We start from the raw sequence: 27,500 nt of genomic DNA on the forward strand, positions 1-27,500 counted from the left end.
TGATATAAAAATAACTGTATTTCTTTAAAACACCATGAGGCACATTACCAGCAGGAACTGATTGTGATTAAGTGTTCTCTGATTCAGGAGCAGTTCTTTAATGATAAAATGTTTTATTCATTAACCTTACTAAACTTTTATCTGCTTTAATAAAGTCTTGAGCTTTTGAAATGTGCTTTATTTGAACTCTTATGTTTCATGGTTGAATTCGAATACTTGATGGTGTTTCATCTGCACAATCACTCAGGTAAACCAAACATATTAAACATTGTTAATGAACCAACCCTAACCCTAAATGAGAAAGCTAAACAGTGAATATTCTTCTGTGAAAATCGGATAATTTGGTCAGAAATTGCATCAATTGCTGTTTTATTGAAAATGTTTTTAATGATATAAACATTTAGAAAAGTTATTTTGTAGGTTCACTCGTCGTCATCTACATGGATTGTAAATAATCTCTCATACACACATTATTTTTAGTTTTCTGCGTTTGGTATCGTTTTTCTTATTTTACGTAAATTAGTCTTGAATCTAGTCTTTACGATGTTGAAGATAGAAATGTAGATTGTATGTGAAGTGTATTAGTTTTAAACGCAAGTGTATGAAATATGTTGTGATATCATGTGTGTTAATGTTGTTATTGAATTGTATGTGCTGTGTTTGATGTTGACTGCAGATGAAATGAGCAAACTGCTATACAAAGCATCTTATCTAGATGTATGTTATGTGTGTACATGGTCCCTGACAACTAAACCAATAAAGTAATTAAAGATAATTTGGAAATTAGCGAGCACTAAATAGTTTAATCCAAACAAGGTGATGTAAACGGTTTCATTGGCAACTGATTTAATGTTAGTATTATTATTTACTTCAAGAGTCAGGAAATGTTTGTGATAAGTGGTTTCATTTTACTCGTAAGAACTAGAGGATATTGAACCAAAAGCAGTACCTGTATATGTATCTGTAATCGAATAAAAGAGTAGAGCAGATTTTGTATTTGTGTGACCTTATTCTCATTTAAATTGGTGTGTGTTTGTGTAGGTGCTGGAGGAGAATCTGAGAGAGACTCAGGGCACCTCGCAGCGTTTAGAGACTCACCTGAAGCAGAAGGAGAAGCTGTATGAAGACAAGATAAAGGTGACATCTCCACATAAATACATATATACATATATATAAATACATATCCAGTCCACAGACGTTGTCTAGCAATATGTCCAGAAAGTGTAGCACACATTATTATATATTATATCACGGAATAACAGCAGTTTTTTCGATGCTTTAGCTCAGGGGGGTCAAACTCAATTTCGTCGCGGGCCACATCAGCATTATGGTTGCACTCAAAGGGCCGTAACTTTAAGACTATATAAAAATACATATATAAATATTTAATATATATAAAATAATGTATTATATAACATTATTGCCTCTGCATTGGATTATTATGAGATAGGTAATAACTTCATAATTAACTACGACTGAAAGCAGAAGTCTAGGGCAGTGGTTCTCAACTGGTGGGTCGCGACCTTTCGAGTGGGTCGCGGATGTGTGAGTGAAGAAAAAAAAATTGAAAAAAAAATTGGGAATTATTTTTTTTATTTTTTGGGGGAAAAAGTCCAACTTTTATTTTGAAGGCCCGATTTTCTAACGCTGCGCATGCAGTCGGCGTTGGACCCGGAGACCATAAACGGTTTTGAAAACTTCTGTCACGTAGTGATCATCTTCTCAATAAAATATCTTTGCTGATGTTTTTTCGAGTCTTCTGGCCAATCAGAATCAAGATTGTTGCCGGAAGTCCCCACGGAGAATAACTTTGCAGTAGAACTCTTCTTTATACATCCATGGGTACAACTTCAGATACAAATGAACACATAATGAAATATGACCCCCGGTTTGATGACTGACAGGTCACAGAACAAAGGGAGCTATCTACCCTTACCCACAATTTAAAGTAAGTCACACAGACTATCTCCTCTTTACTCTTCTCGCAGCAAGATGTCAGAACAAAGTGAAAAACAAACAATGGCATAAAATATTATTAAAATGTCGGGTAGTAATAAATGTATTTATTTTCTTCTCAGAGTAAACCAGAATGCGTAGTTTATGTTAGTATTTCTAAAAATCTCCTGGGGGAGAATCCCCCCAGACCCCCCTGCTGGGGTTGGGTTTCCAGTATGTGTTCCTTTTTGTGTTACAGTTCAGCTTTGATTCCACCATCTCATAAAAACTTTTTTAAAAGCGTACTTTAGTTCTGTGAAGGGATATATGCACTGTACTTCACTTTAATATTGTATGCTGAAAAGCGTATATATTACAGCACGTTTTTTGTTGAATAGATTTGAGTGCTTCAAAATGTTGGGTCGCGATGTATTGACCAAGTAAAAAGTGGGTCCCGAGGCCTGACCAGTTGAGAACCACTGGTCTAGGGCAAATAAATGCAAGTCTCTTCAGTGAGAATGTCACAAAATGATTTTAAAAGAAAAGCCAAATTCTGGAGGAAAAAAAAAGGGCATATTTGAGATGCATTGTGGGACATGTAGTTTATGGGCAACGTGCTTCTGTAAATTGGCCTGTAACAGTATAATAAACATATTATATTCTTTGCAAGCTCTTGTGGGGCCACAGAAAATGAAGTCACAGGCCGGATTTGGCCCCCGGGCCTTGAGTTTGACACCCCTACTCTAGCTTAATGTCAGAAAGTTGTCCGACGTTATTCCAATAATTCAGAAGTCAAGTTATAATAAAGTTAAAAACCCTCTGATTTCTCTCAACAGTTGGTCATGCATGTCTGTATAACAACACCGCACCTGTATTTGTTTTTATCTCCTCGCAAATTACAAATTAATACTAGCATTCAAATGTGTAATTATCCATAGGTATTGCTATTTATACAATTCAGCACTAGGAATAGATATTTAACCCAAGCCAACGCCGTAAATCTTAACTCCAAACAAGGAAACCTTTCATGATAAATTCTGCTGAAATCACTTACGAGCACTTTGTCTGTTTGCCTATTTTAAATACACTTAGGTCGGCATTGTTTTCATCATGACGGTAGATTTTTAAACCCACTGTCTGTCCACACCGCCTGTGTTTTAACATTTTTGTTTTTATTGTTCTTAGGGATGCATATCGGTATCCGGTATTACTGAGATACCGGTTACTGGTGGCTACGGTATACCGTACCGAAATCAGATCAAGTTTCGATACTTTAAAAAATATATATAATTTTTTTTTTTTTAATTTAATTTTAAAAGTGAGTCCGTGGCCCGTGATGGCGGGTGTTATAAATTAGATTGCGTAATCGTTTTTCTTCAAATGTTATGTATTTTTCATTGTTTGTTCAATACTAGAAAGGTAAAAGTCCCACAAATGAACTGTGATGGGATTTGTTTTCTCTCACCAGTGAAGGCAAATGTTGATTTTAAAGATGAGATTTGTTTGTTTGTGCAATGCCGAGATCTCATGACCATTATTCCATTATGTATTTGTTCTCTAGTCGAATCTCAGGTTTAACATGAATTGTAACGGTGCAATAACGGTCTGTTTGCATTGACAAGATGTGCTATTCACGCGGCACACCTGATGGCGGGTGTTATAAAAGATATTCCATAATCGGTTTTCTTCATATTGTTTATGTATTTTTCATTGTTTGTTCATAACTAAAGGTCCAAGAAGTCCCACAATTGAATTTAAATATTCATTTGACATGTTAACTATATCGTAAAGCGCTTCATGGGAGTAATTGTGGGATGATACATTTTCAAAGTATCACGATATGTATCGGTTGAGTATCGGTATCGTTCAGTGGTATCGGTATCGTAAAAAAGTCAACGATATGCATCCCTCTGTTTTTAATTAAGATGTCCAGTTCTGTATGTTGCATGTTTTTATTTGATTGTATTTACTGTTTGAAGTGAAATCTGTCTTTAGGTTGACTTGCAAAATCTGTCCAGGGACTTCAGATGAAAACAGATCTGTTGATGAATGTGCACTGTCCCTGGCTAACAGACTCACTGGTTTAGACTGTGTGTGTGTGTGTGTGTGTGTGTGTGTGTGTGTGTGTGTGTGTGTGTGTGTGTGTGTGTGTGTGTGTGTGTGTGTGTGTGTGTGTGTGTGTGTGTGTGTGTGTGTGTGTGTGTGTGTGTGTGTGTGTGTGTGTGTGTGTGTGTGTGTGTGTGTGTGTGTGTGTGTGTGTGTGTGTACGTGCGTGTGATTGTGTACGTGTGTGTGTGTGTGTGTGTGTGTGTGTGTGTGTGTGTGTGTGTGTGTGCGTGTGTGTGTGTCCTCTTCACGCTGCTCTCCGTGCTGTTAAGTGACTTCCTGATTCTTGTTCTCTGGTTCTGTGGTTCTGTGGTCCTGAGCAGGTGTTGGAGGTCCAGATGAAAGCGGACATGGCCGATAAGGAGATGCTGGAGTCGAGTCAGAGCAAGTTTGAGGAGGAGGTGAGCGACAAGTGCAGCGTCATCAGCGACCAGAAGGCGGTAAGAACTGAGACTATCAACATTTATCACACTGACACACACTCCTGCAGAGAGGAGAACTCACGTCCTAAACTGAAGGAAGAATAGAAATACTTTGGTCTTAGAATACTCCCTAATAAGTAGGGATGTCCTGATCACCTTTTTTTGCTCCCGATCCGATTCCGATCATTTGATTTTGACAATTTGCCGATACCGATTTTTCCCGATCCGATCTTTATGAAATGCATTAAGAGAAAAAAAAGCATTCAAGTTGTCCCTTAAGGTTATTTTTTAATTTAAATTGAATATTCTATCCAACATGGATATAGCTTCTTTCTTTCACAGCAGCATTGGATCAGTTCAGTTGTGCAGCATTGGATCAAAACAAAATAAAGCTTATCAGTACTCGTTAGCTTACTGCTACAATTAGACACTGCGCCCACTCTGTTGCCAGATTTGAGAGAAATAAGCAACCAGGTCTATGAAAACAAGCCCCAAAGAAGCAACACATACATGATGTTCTGTAATTTGAAACCAAAACTAAGGCCTCAGGATGACTTTAAGACTTGAAGATGGTCATTTTTGTTTTGTAATATTGAATACAAAATTTAAAAAAAAGTATTTAAAAAAAAAAAAATCCCGATCCCCGATTTTTTTTCTCCCGATTCCAATCTTTTGAAAATCACGTGATCGGATCGGGACATCTCTACTAACAAGTACACATCTGAATTCAAAATGTAACTTAAGTAGAAATACAGAAGTATCATCAGCTAAATGCACCTAGTCCGAGAGTAACACAAGTAAAAGTACACTTTGTGCAGAATGGCTCTTTTAGAGGAGTTTTATTATTACAGGATATTTATTAAACAGATACTCATAGTTTTTCAGTTTTTTAAGTTGTTATTCGTCAATGTCGAGCAAATGTTGGATACGTTATGTACTACCAAGTACACTATTAGTATATATGTATCAGAAAAGATACAATGATGTCCCTCTTAGATGCAGTGGAGAAGTTAGAACAAGAAAGTAAATAAATAAAGTACAATTACCTGAAACACTTGCATTACTTCCTCAAAACCTTAACCTGAGTAAAATTAGAAATGATCTTAGAATACTTCATTACTCCGAACTACGTAAGTAGATGTCGTATCAGCTAAATGTACTTAGAATATAAAAATGTAAATACTTATAGAATGTTTTTCTTTTAAGTTTAAATAAAAACATTTTAAATACTGTGTTGATTTTTAGTACAGTACTACGTTCTATCAGATAAGTATATCATGTGTTTTTATATGGAAGACGTAGCTAGTAACTATTAGTTTCAAATCAATGTAGTGGAGTAAAAGTACAACACTTTTATTTGCCTCCAAAATCGAGTGGTATGAAGTATGTGTAGCATAAGATGGAAAAAGGAACCGGACCCCCCCCCTGGATCTTTTATTGTAGATCACAGAATAATGAGCCTCACTGTTGTGGGAGCAAAACACCACAGTGGTGGTGGCTTAAAGCCCACCTCTGCTCCGCGCCGTCCGTTAGATGAGCCTGGTCACATTAATAAGAAGAAGGAGTTCAAAACACCGGCATAAAAGTTATAACAATAATCTGATTGATTTTAATGGTAAAGAAAACCCATACAAGTTACAGAGTACTCCGGACTTCCAGTTCTACTGCCGTGCGATACAGGTATCGGGACCAGCCAGTCAGAAACAGGAAGCCCCGTGGACGGATAAACATCAGTATACATAGACAGATTTGGAGGCAGTCGATTTCACTCCTAAGCGAATCAGAGTTCTGGGAAACATGTATTTTACTTCTGAACAGAGCGTGAGAGCTTCGGAACTATCCAAGGACAGAATCAATCTTTTGTCTTGCACCTGAATTCACTCCTTTACTTTCCCAAGGAACATTTCACACAAACTATTCTTTCCCAGATAATCAAACATTGTACACAGATATATTGGTGCCCAGAAAGGACCTTGACAAGAATATGTGTGTGTGCTGAAAAGAATGTGTGTGTGCTGGTATCTAGGTCAGTGAGTAAGAAGGGTATATATATTTAGGATTACTTGAAAACAGTCCCCAATAATACATGTTTACTTTAATACAGTTTAGAACAATATCTGTTAACTTTAATGTTCACTGTGAACGTAATGAAAGCCTGTGATGTGATCTTTCTTGATGCTTACTTTGAGGATTGTATGATCTGTGTGCAGACCATCAATGCGATGGACTCTAAGATGAACAGTCTGGAGCAGAGGATCTCCGAGCTCTCTGAGGCCAACAAGCTGGCAGCCAACAGCAGCATCTACACCCAGAAAAACATGTAAGTCCTGCAAGTACAAGGAGTAGTCAGCAAAAATAAATATCCAACTGTTGTGTTCATCTATTAATCGCTGAAGTAATGTTTCATGCAATCATGTCAGCAAATGATGTTTCCAACCGTTGAAAGTTGGAAAGTTCCAGCATTTAAAGATCATTTATTGTCCTTATGCCCCACAGGGTCGCACAACAAAAAGAGTTGTAGCTTAGATCATTATGATGTACACGAAAAACATTGAAAAGTAACTAAACCTGAAGTAGTAGGAGTGAAATGAACATTAGTTGAATAGAGAGGTGCAGGAACGAGTCCTAAAGCCCGGAAGCATTTGAAGCATTTGACCACTTCCTGTTCCCTCGTCTCAGAGCCAATGGGATCTCTCCATAGGGTTTTGGAAAATAGCTCGAATAAGATCTGTTGAAAACGAGCCTGTTTGATGAATGCACGTTTTGTTCATAACCTCCACATGTCCAACCAGTCATGCCAACATTAATTACACTGTAATCTGAGTTTTGTTTTATTTGAACTGTATTGTCATACTATCTTAGATATTTTATTTAAGTGTATTTGAAGTGTACTTAGTATTATGTTCGTAACCTGTATTTAAATCAGGCTTTATAATTATTTGAGACCGAGATCATGTAAGTGTATTTCAAGTGCACTATGTATTAATTTATTGAGCTGTACTTAAATCAGGTTTTAAAATGGTTTGACTGATAGAGATCATGCAATGTCATTATTTGTTTATTGATTGTTATGAACCTGCCTGAGGACCACAGATGGAAATGAGCTATTAGCTTTAATCTGGCATATTGCATCTCTTCTCTTTGCTGAGATTAATGTTTTTTATGTGCATGGTCCTTCTATAAATAAATACAAATACTTTTATGATTTTCTAATCATAAATCTAATGGCCAGAAGCAAAATGCTAACGTTACGCTAAAGGAACTACAGTCGAGTCCAGCAGGGTCGCACGACTTCAACGTCACGCCAATTTAAGATCCATATTCAAACATACAGATTCTAAAGTGTACACGTTGAAGCGTTTGTTTGAACAGTTATCAGGAGGCAGGGACTTGCTTTCAAGCAGAACAGAAACTAACTTAGCGGGAGTGTTTACGTGTTCGGCGTAATGACGTACAACGGCCTCCACGACTTCTGTAGTCCTATTCAGCCACTTGGTAACAACCATCGTTTTTCAGACACGTCAACTCTTCAGAAGTCACCAGTGGGGTCACTGCTGATGGATTTAATGTAGAACAAAACGTGATCCGTTTCTTCAATGAGTCTCAACCACAGACCTTATTTCAGCTGTTTTCCAAAATCCTATGGACAGGGTTCTTACGGTCATTAAAAACCTGGAAAAGTCATGGAAATTAAAAATGCTAATTCCAGGCCCTGGAAAACAATATTTTTCCCAAAGTTTTGGAAAAGTCATGGAAATGTAACTAAAGTTGCATCAAATATAATTTATATTGGATCTAATCGCCAAAATAGTAATACTATAATGATAATAAATACTGTATCGTATAGTAATGAAACGTAAAATGGCATTTAACTGTCGAGGTGTTTTGCTGGTGAGAGATTTTAGCTAGTAGCTGTAGAAGCTAGTAAGCCTACTATTGGATTTGTTTTAGATCGGCACAACATGTTTCATACGCAGACCTTATTTTCCTGTTCCATGTTAAAATAAACCATTTTCAGTGGTACCGCTGAGAAAGAGTTATTTCTTTGGTCATGGAAATTAGAAGTCTGGAGAAGTCATGGAAAATCATTGGTGAAAAAGTGTATGAACCCTATACGGAGAAATCCCATTGGCTCTGAGACGAGGAAACAGGAAGTGGTGAAACGCTGACTCACTTCCGGGTTTAGGACTCGTTCCCGCACCACTCTATGAACATTAGTAGCAGTCCTAACAGAAACATTTAAATAAAAGCAATGACAACCCATTTCTCTAGATCTCGTTTCGGACAGTGACATTTTGGGGGTTAGCTTTTGTGTGACTGTTCTAATAAAACATTAGCTTATACAGTCATTATTTTTATAATATTCACATTACATTTCAATTCAAAGGTTTAACATCAGGAGCACAAAGCTACAGTGTAGAAATGGCAATGAAATTCTTCTGACCTGAGCTCCTCCAGCAATGCAACATATATAATAAAATAAAAAATGATATGTACAAGAACGGAATGTAAAATTAAATAATGTACATTAAGACCAAATTAAATACGGTTTATTGCGGTGATAACTATTTATATTAATAAGTCAATTGCAAGATGACAAGCGGATGAATGTTTACAGAGTTCAGGTGTTTAGCAGTCTTATATAAGATCATGGGCAACATATAGGTTAAACGTTTAAGATACGATAAGCTTTATTTATCCCGAAGGAAATTGTTGTGCCAGAGTTACAAAAATACAATAAACCCAGCAGCATAATGATACGACTGTACACTAACAGTGCAGTAAAAAGAGCAATTAAATAACCACAGGAAACATAGACGGTCACATAATTAATGTAGACATTAACAGTATTTAGTAGTGTAAAACAACATAGTGGCAGATACGTAATTGCACGTTATTATAGAGCATTGTGCAAAATGCCGCCTAGTTGTTTGTCCTTGGAGAGCGTGAACGACTCCCAGCACGACCCCAGGTTGCTTTGCCTCGTGTCGAAGTGTTTGCACACCCGTCTGTGTGGTTTCGGCAGGAAAGCGCAGGAGGAGATGATCTCGGAGCTCCGGCAGCAGAAGTTCTACCTGGAGTCTCAGGCCGGGAAGCTGGAGGCGCAGAACGCTAAGCTGGAGGAACATCTGGAGAAGATGAGTCAGCAGGAACAGAGCAACAAGAGCCGAGTCATGGAGCAGGAGACCAGGCTCAGAGAGGTGAGGGGGGAGACTGCTGAGTCAAGTCTGTGAGGGGGGAGACTGCTGAGTCAAGTCTGTGAGGGGGGAGAAACTGCTGAGTCAAGTCTGTGAGGGGGTAGACTGCTGAGTCAAGTCTGTGAGGGGGGAGACTGCTGAGTCAAGTCTGTGAGGGGGAGAAAGTGCTGAGTCAAGTCTGTGAGGGGCGAGACTGCTGATTCAAGTCTGTGAGGGGGAGACTGCTGAGTCAAGTCTGTGAGGGGGGAGACTGCTGAGTCAAGTCTGTGAGGAGGAGACTGCTGAGTCAAGTCTGTGAGGGGGGAGACTGCTGAGTCAAGTCTGTAGTTTGTGAGGGGGGAGACTGCTGAGTCAAGTCTGTGAGGGGGAGACTGCTGAGTCACGTCTGTGAGGGGGGAGACTGCTGAGTCAAGTCTGTGAGGGGGGAGACTGCTGAGTCAAGTCTGTGAGGGGGAGACTGCTGAGTCAAGTCTGTGAGGGGGAGAAACTGCTGAGTCAAGTCTGTGAGGGGGAGACTGCTGAGTCAAGTCTGTGAGGGGGGAGAAACTGCTGAGTCAAGTCTGTGAGGGGGAGACTGCTGAGTCAAATCTGTGAGGGGCGAGAAACTGCTGAGTCAAGTCTGTGAGGGGGGAGACTGCTGAGTCAAGTCTGTGAGGGGGGAGAAACTGCTGAGTCAAGTCTGTGAGGGGGAGACTGCTGAGTCAAGTCTGTGAGGGGGGAGACTGCTGAGTCAAGTCTGTGAGGGGGGAGAAACTGCTGAGTCAAGTCTGTGAGGGGGGAGACTGCTGAGTCAAGTCTGTGAGGGGGGAGACTGCTGAATCAAGTCTGTGAGGGGGGAGACTGCTGAGTCAAGTCTGTGAGGGGGGAGACTGCTGAGTCAAGTCTGTGAGGGGGGAGACTGCTGAGTCAAGTCTGTGAGGGGGGAGACTGCTGAGTCAAGTCTGTGAGGGGGGAGACTGCTTAGTCAAGTCTGTGAGGGGGGAGACTGCTGAGTCAAGTCTGTGAGGGGGGAAACTGCTGAGTCAAGTCTGTGAGGGGGAGACTGCTGAGTCAAGTCTGTGAGGGGGGAGACTGCTGAGTCAAGTCTGTGAGGGGGAGACTGCTGAGTCAAATCTGTGAGGGGGGAGACTGCTGAGTCATGTCTGCTAAAAGAGTGATGGAGCAGGAGATATTAGTTGGTTTGATTAGATATGAGTTGGTTTTATAATATTCATTATTAATATAAATTGTATTATTATTATTATATTTTCCTTCTTTTACATTTTTTTATATTTTTGGGTATTTTTCTTATGTCTTTCATTTTATAATTTGCCATTGGAAATACCTGTAAAAAGATCATAATAGCCCTTTTTATATAAAACGCAGAGTAAGGTGGTGAGTGACCCAATTTGCAAAAGTGACCTCAGGTGAAGCAGGCTGAGTATCCCTGCTTTGAGGGAACTGATACTCAGCCTTATAAACTAGTATTGATCAACAACCTTTTTTGACACTTCATACACTGAACAAAAATATAAACGCAACACTTTTGTTTTTGCTACCATTTTTCATGAGATGAACTCAAAGATCTAAAAAAAATTCTATATACACAAAATAACCATTTCTCTCAAATATTGTTCACAAATCTGAAAAAATGTGTGATAGTGAGCACTTCTCCTTTGCCGAGATAATCCATCCCACCTCACAGGTGTGGCATATCAAGATGCTGATTAGACAGCATGATTATTGCACAGGTGTGCCTTAGGCTGGCCACAATAAAAGGCCACTCTGAAACGTGCAGTTTTGCTTTATTGGGGGGGTTTGGGGGGGTCCGAAAACCCTAGGGTTAAAGCCTAACCCTAACATGTCACCCATTGAGCATGTTTGGGATGCTCTGGATCGGCGTATACGACAGCGTGTTCCAGTTCCTGCCAATATCCAGCAACTTGGCACAGCCATTGAAAAGGAGTGGACCAACATTCCACAATCAACAACCTGATCAACTCTATGCCAAGGAGATGGGTGACATGTTAGGGTTAGGGTTAGGGTTTAACCCTAGGGTTTTCGGACCCCCCCAGACCCCCCCAATAAAGCAAAAATGCTCGTTTCAGAGTGGCCTTTTATTGTGGCCAGCCTAAGGCACACCTGTGCAATAATCATGCTGTCTAATCAGCATCTTGATATGCCACACCTGTGAGGTGGGATGGATTATCTCGGCAAAGGAGAAGTGCTCACTATCACAGATCTTTTCAGATTTGTGAACAATATTTGAGAGAAATGGTTATTTTGTGTATATAGAAAATGTTTTAGATCTTTGAGTTCATCTCATGAGAAATGGGGGCAAAAACAAAAGTGTTGCGTTTATAATTTTGTTCAGTGTATTTCTTATCTTAGAGTTACTGGAGGAGTAAAAATCCCCAAAACGTCCATATTTTATTTCAGATGTTACCAAAAAGCTGCTCAACCTGTCCAACCAGAGTCATGGCTTACTGTCCGTGTGGATTAACCCTTCCTCCCCCTTCCTCACCTCCTGTCTCTCCCTCTCAGCTGGGTCTGGAGCACGAGGAGCAGAAGCTGGAGATAAAGCGCCAGGCGTCAGATCTGAGTCTGTCTCTGCAGGAGCGAGAGTCTCAGATCAGCAACCTGCAGGCGGCTCGGCTGGCTCTGGAGAACCAGCTGCAGCAGGCCAGGTCTGAACTGGAGGACACCACCGCTGAGGCAGAGGAGGAGATCACCGTGCTCAGGGTGAGGAAGAGGAGTGGGGAGGAAGAGGAGTACTGAAGCAGGGTTTCAAGATTTTATTGTGTCAGAAAAATGGGAGAAATTCTGGTCAAATATTATCCGTGTTTGTTCTTGAGCTTTAAAACAATCAGAGGGCAAAAGTACACACATCCTTTACTCAAGTAGAAGTACAGATACTCGTGTTTAAAAATACTCTGGTGAAAGTAGAAGTACTGACTAAACTTCTTTACTCAAGTCAAAGTAAAGAGGCTTTGAAATGTACTTCAGTAGAAAGTACCCATAACTAGCAGCTGTTTTAAAGAGTACCTGACCTCCCTTTATATTAATAGAACAATAATGTCATTGTTAGCTAATGAATGTTTCCATGGTGACCAACGGCAACATGACAACGTTTTCATTGGTCCCTCTTCTTTAGAGAAGACCAGGAAATGATGGATACACGGATCGTGTTCAAATCAATAGGCACGCAATGACTCTAAATAATAATGATCACGCCACCAAACACACATTCAGACTAAAGGAACCAGCCTGTTTGGAAAATGTGAGAAGTAGAAAGTACAGGTATTTGAGTTCAACATGTAAGAAGTAGAAAGTACAGGTATTTGTGTTCAACATGTAAGAAGTAGAAAGTACAGGTATTTGTGTTCAACATGTAAGAAGTAGAAAGTACAGGTATTTGAGTTCAACATGTAAGAAGTAGAAAGTTCAGGTATTTGTGTTCAACATGTAAGAAGTAGAAAGTACAGGTATTTGAGTTCAACATGTAAGAAGTAGAAAGTACAGGTATTTGAGTTCAACATGTAAGAAGTAGAAAGTACAGGTATTTGAGTTCAACATTTAAGAGGTCAAAGTAAAAAGTCGTCAGAAAAATAAGTAGTGGAGTAAAGTACTGGTACCAGAAAAATGTACTTAAAGGTGGGGTAGGTAATTTTGGAGAAACCAGCTCGAGTGCGCTAGAATTTGAAAATACACAAAAATGTGCCACTTCCTTACAGAGCCCCTCCTCCAACACACACGAACGCGCACATGACCAATGAGGGCATGAGATAAGTTTGTGCACAGATGGAAGGCTGACAGGCAGGTAGGCCATCCAGTTACTTTAGCCGGGCCGGCTCAGATGATTGGTCGTGCTTTTTACAGCGCTACGGCTTCCACACATGATATTTTTTTATGGATTTGTTGTCAAAGCACTTCAGATATTCATTGCTATCGGGATGTTAAGAGCATTCCATGGAATATAACAACAAGTGTATCTCGAGCCGGTTTCTCAAACTTACCTACCCCACCTTTAAGTACAGCAACAAAGTATTTGTACTCCACTACTTCCTACCTCTGAACATATACAATTGATCACTTGCATTGATCTTTTAGTGATTGATTCAACAGTGAAACACCCATGATGTTTTCAGTCAGAATTGACCGCCATAGGAAATGAATGGGTATGAGTGTAAAGAGAACCGCAGGGACGCGTCCTAAAACCAGGAAGTAAACTCCTTCCGGTTCCTTCGTCAAAAAGCAATGCAATTTCTCCATAGGATTTTGTAAAATAGCTGGAAATAAGGTCTGTGGTTGAGACACATTTAAAAGACGGATCACGTTTTGTTCAGCCGGATAATCTCCACATGTCTACACTACTTTTATAATTTTCTAATCATAAATCTAGTCGCCAGAAGCAAAATGCTAACGTTATGCTATAAAGGAACTACAGCAGGGTCGGTGCTTCAACGTCACGCCAACTTAAGATCCATACTCAAACATACAGATTCTAAAGTGTACGAGTTGAAGTGTTTGTTTGAACAGTCTGCAGGAGGCAGGTACTCGCTTTCAAGCAGAACAGGGCAAACAAACTTAGAGGAGTGTTTACGTGTTCGGCGTAATGACGTACAACGGCTTGGACAACTTCTGTAGTCCTATTCAGCCACTTGGTAACAACCATCGTTTTTCAGACACGTCAACTCTTCAGAAATCACCAGTGGGGTCACTGCTGATGGATTTAATGTCGCTGAACAAAACGTGATCCGTCTCTTAAATGTGTCTCAACCACAGAACTTATTTCGAGCTATTTTCCAAAACCCTATGGAGAGATCTCATTGCTTTTTGTCAAAGGAACCGGACGTGGTAAAAATGCTAACTTCACCTCCAGAAAGAAAAACCTCTCAGTTTCTGGCAGTAAATGCCCCTCCATTTCTGTCTCTCATGCAGTTATATGTGTGCCTTGCTCACATTTGACTCATTTGACACAATGAGTAGGCGACCGATTAGACAATTTTCTGTCAGAGAGGCTCTGGACAAATGTTTTGAACCAGATGAAGAGGAGATTGAACCGGAGATAGAGGACGATGTCTCAGAAATGGAAGACAACAGCAATCCAGATTATGAGCCTGACCAACAGTCAACATACCAGGAAGTGGCCCCTGAGGGAGAGGCCCCTGAGGGAGAGGCCCCTGAGGGAGAGGCCCCTGAGGGAGAGAATATTTATTTTTCTCTAAATGTTCATTGTGGAAAACAGTATCAGTGTCTTATTTTATATTCACCACAGTGAATGCAGTGAATTCTGAACTTGATGGGCCCACCGGTGGGTCCGGACCACATACTCTAGTTGAAAGCACACAATGAAACACTGACTTGCTTGTTTCAAATCAATACATCCCATACATCATTGGGACGGGAAGAATCTCAGCAACAACACTAACTAAAGCATTTCCATCTCCAGTAAACACAGCCTACATGGCAAGCATTTTTATAATATACACTAATGTACAGTAAGTAGGGATGTCCCGATCACCTTTTTTTGCTCCCGATCCGATTCCGATCATTTGATTTTGACAATTTGCCGATACCGATTTTTCCCGATCCGATCTTTATGAAATGCATTAAGAGAAAAAAAAGAAAAAAAGCATTCAAGTTGTCCCTTAAGGTTATTTTTTTATTTAAATTGGATATTCTATCCAACATGGATATAGCTTCTTTCTTTCACAGCAGCATTGGATCAGTTCAGTTGTGCAGCATTGGATCAAAACAAAATAAAGCTTATCAGTACTCGTTAGCTTACTGCTACAATTAGACACTGCGCCCACTCTGTTGCCAGATTTGAGAGAAATAAGCAGGTCTATGAAAACAAGCCCCAAAGAAGCAACACATCCATGATGTTGTGTAATTTGAAACCAAAACTAAGGCCTCAGGATGACTTTAAGACTTGAACATGGTCATTTTTGTTTTGTAACATTGAATACAACATTTAAAAAAAAAGTATTTAAAAAAAAAAAAAAAAAAAAAGAATCCCGATCCCCGATTTTTTTCCTCCCGAGTCCGATCTTTTGAAAATCACGTGATCGGCTCCGATCCCCGATCACGTGATCGGATCGGGACATCTCTAACAGTAAGCATTATCTTTGAACTTACTGCACAATTATAACATGAAATTCCCCCCTGGAGTCATTCTGTCTGTCACCCCTTGATTCTACTTGCTTTGACGGTTCAAATGAGTCAGCCATCAAAATTGGAAAAGGGGTTCCAGAGATATCACTGGGCAAAACACACCGGTCAATTTTGACCGAATATAGTATGGGAAGGGGGGTCTGACCTAACGCAAGAGAAGGGTTGGCATTTAGATTAATGTTTTATTAAGCTTCTTCTTGCCCCTTTTGAACATGACGGAAACTATTTGAGAATCATTTTTATTTGTTTTATTTTGCTTCTCTTTGTTCTTATTATTGTTGTTTTTTTTGTTTCTAACATGTTCAATAAATTTACTAATAATAATATAATTTATTTTAAAGAAAAGTAGGATATTTCTAATAAAACAAATCCCCTCAATAGATTTAAGATAAGAAAAGATGGATGGATAGATAAACCTATATTAACCCCGTAAGGGAACTCAGGTGTGTTAGCAGAAACAGCAATAAGGGTGAAACACAGGATAGGACAGATATTGATTCAATCAAGAACAATACAAAATATTGAAAATAAAGTACTTTAAGAAATAATAAATGTTAAAAGACTTATGCATAACGCAAAAAAACTAAATAAATAATATACAAGACTACGCCGTTACTCTAAACACAAAAGATATCCCTCCATTTGAGGACTTCATGTTCTTTATACTTATTATTTAAAAACAAGCCAAAATCCTTGTAGGCTCGTCTGGATGATGATAAATGAAGCTCAGCGCAGGTTCTTTCAGGAAGACTGGGTATCCAGCAGCCAATCACCGTCCTGCAGCCAAACTTTAAAATGTTCTCCTCTCTCCTGCAGTCAGCTGTGACTCCAGGTGTTCATGCTGCCGCCCGCCTCCTCCCCATCCACCTCCTTTCATCATATCCAGTGCCAGGAGAGCTAATCCAAAGACCTCATCACACCTCCTCTTCATCCCACCTCCTCATCAAATCCAGATGTTCAGAATCATCACCAGTGTCTAGACCCCGGGGGGTTCCCTATTTGCTCACGGCTGCATTTCCCCCTTTAGATATACGATTTCAGGATCGGGGTCTAATCGCCAAAGACTTAAAGGTCCCATGTCACGGCCATTTCTACTGATCATATCTCCATTGTTGAGGTCTACTAGAATAGATTTACATTCTCCCTGGGGTGCTCTGATTGGTCGGGACGTTGAGAGGCTCGTTGTTGCTGTGAGCTGCTGCGAGGAGTGGACAGATTTCCGGGTCGGCGGAATACAGCGAGAACAAGCGAAACTCATCCTGAGCACACACACACACTCGCAGCCGAAGTAAAAACAATAAGTGTGGCTTGATATTGAGTAAGAAAAAGGTTTATAACGCTGTGAGAATGGGTCTGCTGCGGAGAGCATTTCTCCGCCATCCCAACTCGTCTATGGGGGCGAAGAATAATCGATTAATATGCGCCAGGGCTGTCTGATTTTCGAATTTGATCATGGTCAGTTGCTGGCATCCCTACTCGCTACAGGCTGTACTTTGAGGGTTTGTGACTCTGCAGACCGTTCACATGCAGAAGCTACATAACACACAAGGGGACGGGTATGAACCAGAAAAGCATGACATGGGACCTTTAACATTTATCATATGACATGTGTCAATAAATGTTCTTTAAACAAAATGAAGTCTCTCCTGATTGAATTGAATTAAGGTGCTTCTGCCTTTTAGTCAAGCAGTGTTTTAAGTGTGTTCAGCAGTTCTGACTCGTCTATACAGCCTGTTTCTACCTTTGGGTCCCTTAAGACATTTTATACAGCCTTTCTTTAAAACACTTTTTCATTATTGATTTCTAATAGTAGTGTTTCATGCTCTGACGTCAGATTTTAATGGACGACACGCCAGTGGAAGAATAATACACTCAGCACTTTTATTATTAGTCACTTCAGGACTTTAAGATGTCATTTAAAAACACATTTCCATTCTCTGTAAACTTAATGGGCAGTGAAGTCGTCTGAATGACTTGCCTGGGGAACATTATGACTCTAACCACTTCAATTTGTCTGAGATGTTCCCGATCAAATACCGTCTGCTCAATTCAATTTAAATTCTAAAGCTTTATTGCCATGCCCATAGTTACATACAGTATTGCTAAAGCTCTGTATAGTTGCAACATCTAGACACAAATACATACATATAAACAAACTGATATTATATGATATATATAAGATCTGTGAGATCTTCTCTCTGAGTGAAGGTGACTGTTAACTCTTCTTCTCTCTTGTCGTTTCCTGCAGGCTCACAGAGACGAGATTCAACGAAAGTTCGACGTCTTGAGAGACAGCTGTGCGGTAAGCTGCCCTCTCTCTTTCCACTAACACACAGCTTCACTTTCCTCACACATCGTCACACATCCCAACCTAAAGCTGCCGTAATATCTCCGTCCATATGTGTGTCTGTCACTCCTGGGTAAATCAGGCTTCATTAGTGTAGAGGAAACTTCTGTGTAGCAATGGGGTGGGAGTCACCGAGTCATGAAGGGGACACGGGACGAGCAGGAGTTCACACTGGTATTTAATACAAGCATCGGCCGGAGAAATTCACATCACAAGTCACGCAGTCAAAGGTTCTGACTGCACGGGTGGGTTGCCATGTCAAATCTGATCAGCCTCGCATCTTGGTAGACCTTTTAACTAGTTTACAGAGAGTCAAATCCACATATTGGGGATGGGTGTAAACATCTGCAGACACAGGAGATGTCTCTCACATCTGTGGAGCTTAGAAAGACAGCGTTCTCACAGTCGTAAACCCCCCCCCCCCCTGTGCCCACCAGGTCAGGCCATAAAACCTAGTATCAACATACGATTGCATTAACACATTCCTTACGGGAGATTAGAAGCAGGGATGGTCGTAAATGTCAAAACACAGAATATGTTAAATGTCTAGGAGTAAAGACAGAAATATTCCCTCACAATTCGGACAATATGTATAATCATAATAATAATATTTAAGTGACTTCCTGTGATTTTAGACTTCTTATTCCTTTTCATCCAAGGATCATTTGTGCTCAAAGATAAGCACAGTATTATATTCTAAACTGTAGAGCCTATATTAGATATTGGTTTTTCGTAAAGAATATCATGAATGGGGAAATGAAGTCATTGAATGTGACATTTTTAGATTTTCCTTTGGTTCTCTTTGTGGTTATAGTGTAATAAGTAGGACCATGGATCAGGGGCGGATTGGCACTCTGTGTTTGTTCTTGAGAATGACAGAATGTCTGGCAGTCCAGGGCATGCATGTAATTATGATTATGTGTTTTCCCTTTTAAACATCACCATTTAAGTTGCTCACTTCAGAGGCAACAGAGCGTAGCAAAAATGTGGTTGTTACTTCCCTAGTAAAGATATCTTTGATAGTATCATGAGTTCAGATTACTGCATTTCAGTGCTGACGGAGAAACTTCGGACTTTTCTTTCCGCAGAAAAACATTACTTGCAGTTCACGTAAGCGGCCGTACACATGCTGCATATTTTACGTGATCAAGCCCACTGTTGTCAAAACACACACATCTATTGGCACTACAGCTGTGCCCAAAATGTAACTTTTCCATGTCGGAAAGAGGCTAAGACTCACCCTAGTGTCAGGACGTCTCCTTTGTGATAAAAGCAGAATCTGAAGTAATACCCGCGATGATGTGTGCAGAGTTTAGACTGCAGCAGCAGCTGTTTATCAGATCTGATGAATGTAATCAGTGGCTGGCTGTAAACAACACTGCGCTCTGGTATACAGAACACTTTTGCTAGCTGCTATTTGCTTTTTAAATGTTCTATAAGTGTAAAAAGTGTTGGCAATGGATGGTAGTTTGCTAATTAAAGCTGCAGGTTTTTTCCGGGATGTTCCACGGTTTTTATTTCCTCAGTATTTCCTCAGTTTGCTTGGAACCCCAGCTGAATTTGTACTAAAAATATAACAGGTACTATCTATAACCTTTCTTAACAAAGCAGTGATTGAGAATCCAGTCGAGCTGGGTGAGGAATACTGTTCCAAATAGACTCTTCTTTTGTACCCAAGTAGTTCTTCAATTCCCAATTGAATTGCTTTGTTTTCACAACACCATTTGTGCAAATTAACAACTATGTGGGCTTTCATTGCCAACAGAAGCCCAGCAGGATCAGTGACAGGAAGTGACAGGATTTGTGTTTTTTGTTTTCTTGTACTCAACTTTATCTGTTTTTAATTAGAGAGCAAAGCATCTCATAGTCCACCAAGTCCAATAAAATACAGTTTATTAAACAGTTAAAAGTAAATGTGTCGTTCAATAGTCCCTCAAATGTGTTTATTTTGCAATGAGAGCTGTGTTTAAGTATGTTTTAATCAAAAATGGTTTTCTAGGTAACTTTATTTGTGTTGCTACACAGGTAAGGTTCAAGCACACTGACATGTGTACAGTTCTCTCAGTCCCTAGACTATTTATACTGTTACTATTATTATATTATTATTATTAGTGCCGCACTAACTTTGAGTACATGATGTTGTCACGTTTAAGGGATTTGAGTTGCTTCAAACTCATTTACCTTTTACATCATTATGGTCTTCATTTCTGCCAGTGCCCTACTTCTGAGATCCTCCCACTCACAAACTGTTCAGAAAGCTCTGTCCATGCGTTCAGCTGGCCAACCATCTCTATAATCTGCACAGATAGAAATTAGTCCTTCTATTTCTGCCCTGCTGCAAAGATGTTGCTGTGTTGGTTCATCCGTTAGTCTGTCTGTTGACAGAAAGACAGCCGGAGTGCAGTAAGGGCCAAAGAGGACATATTCTCCTCACTTTAAAGAGTCCTCTCCTGCTGATGTTCAGGTGTATATCAGTATGTAGTGTCTCTACTTTAAAGAGTCCTCTCCTGCTGATGTTCAGGTGTATATCAGTATGTAGTGTCTCTACTTTAAAGAGTCCTCTCCTGCTGATGTTCAGGTGTATATCTGTATGTAGTTTCTCTACCTTAAAGAGTCCTTTCCTGCTGATGTTCAGGTGTATATCAGTATGTAGTGTCTCTACTTTAAAGAGTCCTCTCCTGCTGATGTTCAGGTGTATATCAGTATGTAGTGTCTCTACTTTAAAGAGTCCTCTCCTGCTGATGTTCAGGTGTATATCAGTATGTAGTTTCTCTACCTTAAAGAGTCCTTTCCTGCTGATGTTCAGGTGTATATCAGTGTGTAGTGTCTCTACTTTAAAGAGTCCTCTCCTGCTAATGTTCAGGTGTATATCAGTATGTAGTGTCTCTACTTTAAAGAGTCCTCTCCTGCTGATGTTCAGGTGTATATCAGTGTGTAATGTCTCTACTTTAAAGAGTCCTCTCCTGCTAATGTTCAGGTGTATATCAGTATGTAGTGTCTCTACTTTAAAGAGTCCTCTCCTGCTGATGTTCAGGTGTATATCAGTATGTAGTGTCTCTACTTTAAAGAGTCCTCTCCTGCTGATGTTCAGGTGTATATCAGTATGTAGTGTCTCTACTTTAAAGAGTCCTCTCCTGCTGATGTTCAGGTGTATATCAGTATGTAGTGTCTCTACTTTAAAGAGTCCTCTCCTGCTGATGTTCAGGTGTATATCAGTATGTAGTGTCTCTACTTTAAAGAGTCCTCTCCTGCTGATGTTCAGGTGTATATCTGTATGTAGTGTCTCTACTTTAAAGAGTCCTTTCCTGCTGATGTTCAGGTGTATATCAGTGTGTAGTGTCTCTACTTTAAAGAGTCCTCTCCTGCTAATGTTCAGGTGTATATCAGTATGTAGTGTCTCTACTTTAAAGAGTCCTCTCCTGCTGATGTTCAGGTGTATATCAGTGTGTAATGTCTCTACTTTAAAGAGTCCTCTCCTGCTAATGTTCAGGTGTATATCAGTATGTAGTGTCTCTACTTTAAAGAGTCCTCTCCTGCTGATGTTCAGGTGTATATCAGTATGTAGTGTCTCTACTTTAAAGAGTCCTCTCCTGCTGATGTTCAGGTGTATATCAGTATGTAGTGTCTCTACTTTAAAGAGTCCTCTCCTGCTGATGTTCAGGTGTATATCAGTATGTAGTGTCTCTACTTTAAAGAGTCCTCTCCTGCTGATGTTCAGGTGTATATCAGTATGTAGTGTCTCTACTTTAAAGAGTCCTCTCCTGCTGATGTTCAGAGTTGGAAGTTGTTGTTACTTGTACAGTAAGTGTTTTAGACTGGATTAAGAGAGAAATATGAAATACATGCAGCATATTATCCACATCAATCTCCCATATCTCAGTAGCATTAAAATAAAAAGTGATAGCATTTACAATTTGGTGAGTAATCCAACGTCTTGTGAATAATCGCGTGCTTCACAGAGAGAGCAGATGTTCCAGTGAGCAGTCAACGCTCGGCTCATTAAAGCCAGGTAACTGATTCACTGCCTCTTCATTTGAACCCTGTATTTGCTCCACACCCTCACAGAGAGTATTGAGGCAAGGTAAGTTTATTTATATCGCACTTTTCAACACAAGGCGATTCAAAGCGCTTTACAAAAATGAAAGACATTAAGAGCATAACACACATTAGAAACATTAAAAAGCAGAGGTAATAAAACATGAATAGAAGTTACAGAGCAGTGTGAGATTTGAATAGTTCAATTATAAGCAGCGGCAAAGAGAAAGTGTTCAGCCTGGATTTAAAAGTACTGTAATTTTCGGACTATAAGCCGCGCCTTTTTTCCAATTTTTCGACCCTGCGGCTTATATAACGGTGCGGCTAATCTATGGATTTTTACAGCTAACGGCCACTAGGGGACCTCCTAAATCTATGGATTTTACAGGTTACAGTCCAACACCTTTAACTCTATGGGCTCTATGGCCGGTCCGCGCCCCCCCACCTTTAAGCGGCGGGCTCCAGCAGGAAAAGCTGGAGGCCGGAAAAGAGTGAGACAGGTAGCGCGCAAAAGTAAAAGTGGAACCGAGAGTGGTACGAGAGACAGAACGAGAGCAAGACAGACAGACATTACGAGAGCGAGACAGTTTGTCCCCGTACCACTGGTTGAAAACCACTGCTGTAGATCACTGCCGGTACGTGCGCTGGGAGCGCACCGTTTAAGTTTGAAAGTTGAAAAGTTTGTGTGTCTGAAACGCTATGTGATACAGTACAGTTTACACAGCACATGTTCTGTAGCTACTATTGCACTAAATGGTAACACTTGAATACTTTATGCAAATATTCAACTTGTTTGTTGAAATGTTAATAAATGGGAGCTTCCTCAAACAGCCATCTCTTTCCCGACAATCCCCTCTGTGCACGAACCCTTACATATGGTAATGAAACATTAAAACACCTGCGGCTTATAGTCCAGTGCGGCTTATATATGTACACATCATTCAATTGAGCTGCTGCGGCTTATATTCAGGTGCGCCTTATAGTCCGGAAATTACGGTAGTCAGAGTTGTTTCTGGGAGTTTGTTCCAGACATTTGACAATTCTTTCTTTTTGGTGTCTATCTACGCCGGGATCCGGAGTCGTGGCTGTGCTTGTTGCTGTGGTCCTGGATCATAAGTCCTGGATGGATATCCTCGTGGATTCATCTTCCTATTATACACACATGCATTTACAAACATTTAGACTACCTGTGTTGTAAATGTATTATCTTTTCAATTTACACACGGCATCTATTGCACGTCTGTCCGTCCTGGGAGAGGGACCCCTCCTCTGTTGCTCTCCCTGAGGTTTCTCCCATGTTCCCCTTTAAACTGTGGGGTTTCTCTGGAAGTGTTTCCTTGTACGATGTGAGGGTCTAAGGACAGAGGGTCTAAGGACAGAGGGTCTAAGGACAGAGGGTGTCGTGTTGTCATACAGATATTCTGTACACACTGTGAAGTCCACTGAGACAAAGGTAACATTGTGATATTGGGCTATATGAATAAACATTGATTGAATATCCCTAACCAGATTCTCACATTCCTCCACCCCTAGTCTTCCCGTGAAATTATAATTCTTTTGACACTTTTCTAACCTTTTCCTATTCCTTCCATCCATTGAGCGGTTTGTATTGAGCAGGATGCAACGCCCCGGATGTGATTTCTTTAAAGTTGCTGCTGTTCAGATTCAAATGACAGACATTTTCCCAGAGCATCACTTCCTCGCCCCGCCTTCGGTATTTAGCAGCTCATTCACGGGCTTAAAAGCTTTGCCTCTTCCCCCCTACGCCACATGGAAGTTGTGCACGGAGAAGTTCAGACATTATGCTCCAAATATCTGGAACAAACTCCCAGAAACCTGCCGGTCCGCTGCGGCTCTGACTACTTTTAAATCCAGGCTGGAGACTTTTCTTTTTGCCGCTGCTTTTAATTGAACTATTCACATCTCACACTGCTCTGTAACTTCTATTCAGGTTCTTTTGTTATTGTCTTGGCTCATTCTAGCAAGTAGCTAACCTAGTTAGGATGCCACTTGGGCGCCAGGTGTTCCAGGCACGTCCAGCTGGGAAGAGACCGAGGGGTAGACCTAGGACCAGGGGGAGGGATTATATCTCTTCTCTGGCCTGGGAGCGCCTTGGGACCCCCCAGTCAGAGCTGGTTGATGAGGGGAAAGGAACGTGTGGGGCTCTCTGCTGGAACTGATACCTCCGAGACCCGACCACGGATAAGTGGGAGAAGATGGATGGATGGATGGATAGTGGCTCATTCTTGTAGGATATTTAAAAGTGTGCCACATTAACGGGGCTCCGCTTCTTAACTCACACGTTAAAAACAGTCCAAATAAAAACTCTGTAGGCGCTGATTGATTTGCCTTCCTTTGGCGGATTCATTTTTCATAAAATTAAACAAACAAATAAACAAACATGATCAGTGAGGTCAAAGACCAGCTCAGTCCCACCCCTTCCTTATATAGGAATGTTGTTTTTTGTTGTTGTTTTGTTTCTTTCCGTTAACGGTCAAGTGGGAAATCAGTATTTTTTGTGTTTCTCTTAGTATCCTAAGATACTGTTATGTTGATGAAGGGCAGACAAATCTATTTCTATTTATTTTTATTTTTTTTAGAAAGGGGCAGGTCACATAAGATTGTTTTCTTCTCCCTGCTCCTTTTCGCTCAATAGAGAGGCGAAGTCACGCCCATCCACTTCCGCCCCATGGGACCTTATTTCTGAAAAAGTATGCATTGAAGTCAATGGAGAGAGAAAGATTATCTTTTGATCCCGTTTGAATTGTGCCACGAATTACACATATGATGTTTGTCAATCTTAAATTTCCATTTCAAAAAAGTCACAGTTTGTCGTAAAACTGTTGAAATATAAATATACTAGAAAGACTACAAATCCCAGAATCCCGGTCCCGCATGCTGGCTCTCACGGAACAGACTAACTCCCCTTGTGTGTATGCACAGCTCTCAACATGCCCAGACTTGGACTGATTTTCACCTCTTTTAATACTTTCCGCCTCATTCTGAGAGAAGGAAGTGAAATGTGCCAACGTGACGGCTGTCTTGGTGTGTGGTGCGAGACGGGAGATGTAGTTCATTGAGCGTTTCACACAAAGTGTTACTTCACAGTTTTACGACACATTTTGATTTTTTTTGACTTGCAAAATTATCTTTTAAATTGACAAACATCATATGTGTAATTCGTGGCACAATTCAAACGGGATCGAAAGATAATCTTTCTCTCTCCTTTGACTTCAATACATACTTTTTCCGAAATAAGGTCCCATGGAGGAAAGGGAGGGACTTCACCTCTCTACAGTGTGTTTCTAGAAACATGTTTTATTGGCAATTATTGTACATTGGGTTTTGCGTACCATGATTGGAGCAAATACAAATGAAATGAAATATAACAGCTGATTGATCACAATAAATCCAAATTATTATCCGAATATTTAATTCAATACTAATTCCTAAATTAATAACAATAGATTAAAATGTATTAGAAAATAACACATTTATTATGGACACAAAAAATGTCTCCAACAGTTATTCTTGTTTTATTATCTTTGCTTTTAAATGCATTTTATAATATGTTTGCTCTTAATGTCTTTTTGTAAAGCGCTTTGAATTGCCTTGTGTTGAAAGGTGCTGCAAAAATAAACTTGCCTTGCCTTAGACATGTTTCCCACGAGAGGATGGGGGGTCTTTAACCCTCGTCTCGCTGCCATTCATTCAAATGTTACTTTATTATTTACTTTATTATTTGCCCTTCTTGTTTGTTTGGTTGTTTATTCTCACCGTGTAAAGCGGACTTGGGTTCCTTGAAAGGCGCTATACAAATGTAATCTATTATGATTAGAGTGCACAGCAGTCTGAGTGCTGATTGGAGGAACAGACTGATGAGATGATTGGCTGGCTGCTCGGCTGGAGATATCACACTGCATTATATCTCTAACCCAGATGCCTGCTTCATGTAATCATGCAGCAGTGGAGTGCTCGACTTGTGAGGATTAGAAACAATACGCAGAATGAACAGAGACCTTTAGCTGTGTGTAAATTACCTGGGGTCAGAGGGTTCGGGCTAACCTTAGATCCATCTAATGAAAAGATGTTTCTGGAAGCTTTCAGTAAGAGACCTTCTGCAGGGTGAGGGCTGTTGCACTGAACAAAACCACTACCTTGAAGCAGGAACCTTTCCTGAAGCATTGAAATGATTGTTGCACACATTCAGTGCATGATGCTCTTTTTATTATGCCTGTGAATCGTAAAAATGCATAACATATACAGTAGGTCAGAGAATCCTTTTCCAGATCCTTTTGCACAGTCTACGTGTCACATGTACTTTATTTAGAAGGGGAACAGGATATGTATCTCTTGTATGCATTACAGTAAGTGTTTAAGACTTAACTATTTCACTTTGAGTAACCATTTGGTGAGACAAACCTAAAGGGTTGAATTTAATGAATGATTATTGTTTGTTATGTTTGTTTTTAAGTGATATACTATATATTTTGGGTGCCCTGTTTATTTTCCTGTCTTTTAATTAGCAGATAAAAGAGGTTGATTTCACTGCCGTACAATTTATTTAAAACATTGCATTAATTGAAATAGTCCGTACAGTCCGAAACAACGTTAAGATGCTGTGATCCCCTTTCATCAAAGGAGTTGCTAAACATGGTTTTTAATGTTTCGGGCTTCGTCTGATTGTTGTGGTACTCTGTATGTTACCATTTGTTTGTGATTTTATACATATTTTAATATATATTTGTATTTTTCTATTCGGGATTGTGTGAAACGGTATTTCGATCTCTCTGTCTGTACACACAAACTGAAAGATTGACTACAAAGTTGACTTTCGACTTGATTTGATGCTGAGATAATGTGCTCCGTCCTGCAGGTGATCACAGATCTGGAGGAGCAGCTGACGGCGCTGACGCAGGATAACGCCGAGCTGAACCGGCAGAACTTCTACCTCTCCAAGCAGCTGGACGAGGCTTCAGACGAGAGGGAGGACCGGCTGCACCTCGGCCAGGACGTGGACCGGCTGAGGAGGGAGGTGGCCGACCGCGAGATGCACCTCAACAACCAGAAACAGGTACGTGGGTGTGTGTGTGTGTGTGTGTGTGTGTGTGTGTGTGTGTGTGTGTGTGTGTGTGTGTGTGTGTGTGTGTGTGTGTGTGTGTGTGTGTGTGTGTGTGTGTGTGTGTGTGTGTGTGTGTGTGTGTGTGTGTGTGTGTGTGTGTGTGTGTGTGTGTGTGTGTGTGTGTGTGTGTGTGTGTGTGTGTGTGTGTGTGTGTGTGTGTGTGTGTGTGTTAAATGGTG

The 27,500-nt window shown here is 40.4% G+C and overlaps 1 protein-coding gene across 1 annotated transcript in view; it reads left to right on the forward strand.

Annotated features, from left to right (window-relative positions):
• Nucleotides 1–27,500, forward strand: part of citb (citron rho-interacting serine/threonine kinase b) — a 124,499-nt gene that overhangs the window by 45,544 nt on the left and 51,455 nt on the right. The window contains exons 11-17 of the mRNA XM_079687075.1: nt 1,042–1,137; nt 4,365–4,481; nt 6,674–6,783; nt 9,490–9,664; nt 12,185–12,382; nt 18,066–18,119; nt 27,076–27,273. Coding sequence (XP_079543201.1) covers nt 1,042–1,137; nt 4,365–4,481; nt 6,674–6,783; nt 9,490–9,664; nt 12,185–12,382; nt 18,066–18,119; nt 27,076–27,273 — 948 coding nt within the window. The remainder of the gene's footprint in view (nt 1–1,041; nt 1,138–4,364; nt 4,482–6,673; nt 6,784–9,489; nt 9,665–12,184; nt 12,383–18,065; nt 18,120–27,075; nt 27,274–27,500) is intronic.

This window comes from Notothenia rossii (assembly GCF_949606895.1).
Source record: "Notothenia rossii genome assembly, chromosome: 6".
Classification (NCBI taxonomy): Eukaryota; Metazoa; Chordata; class Actinopteri; order Perciformes; family Nototheniidae; genus Notothenia; species Notothenia rossii.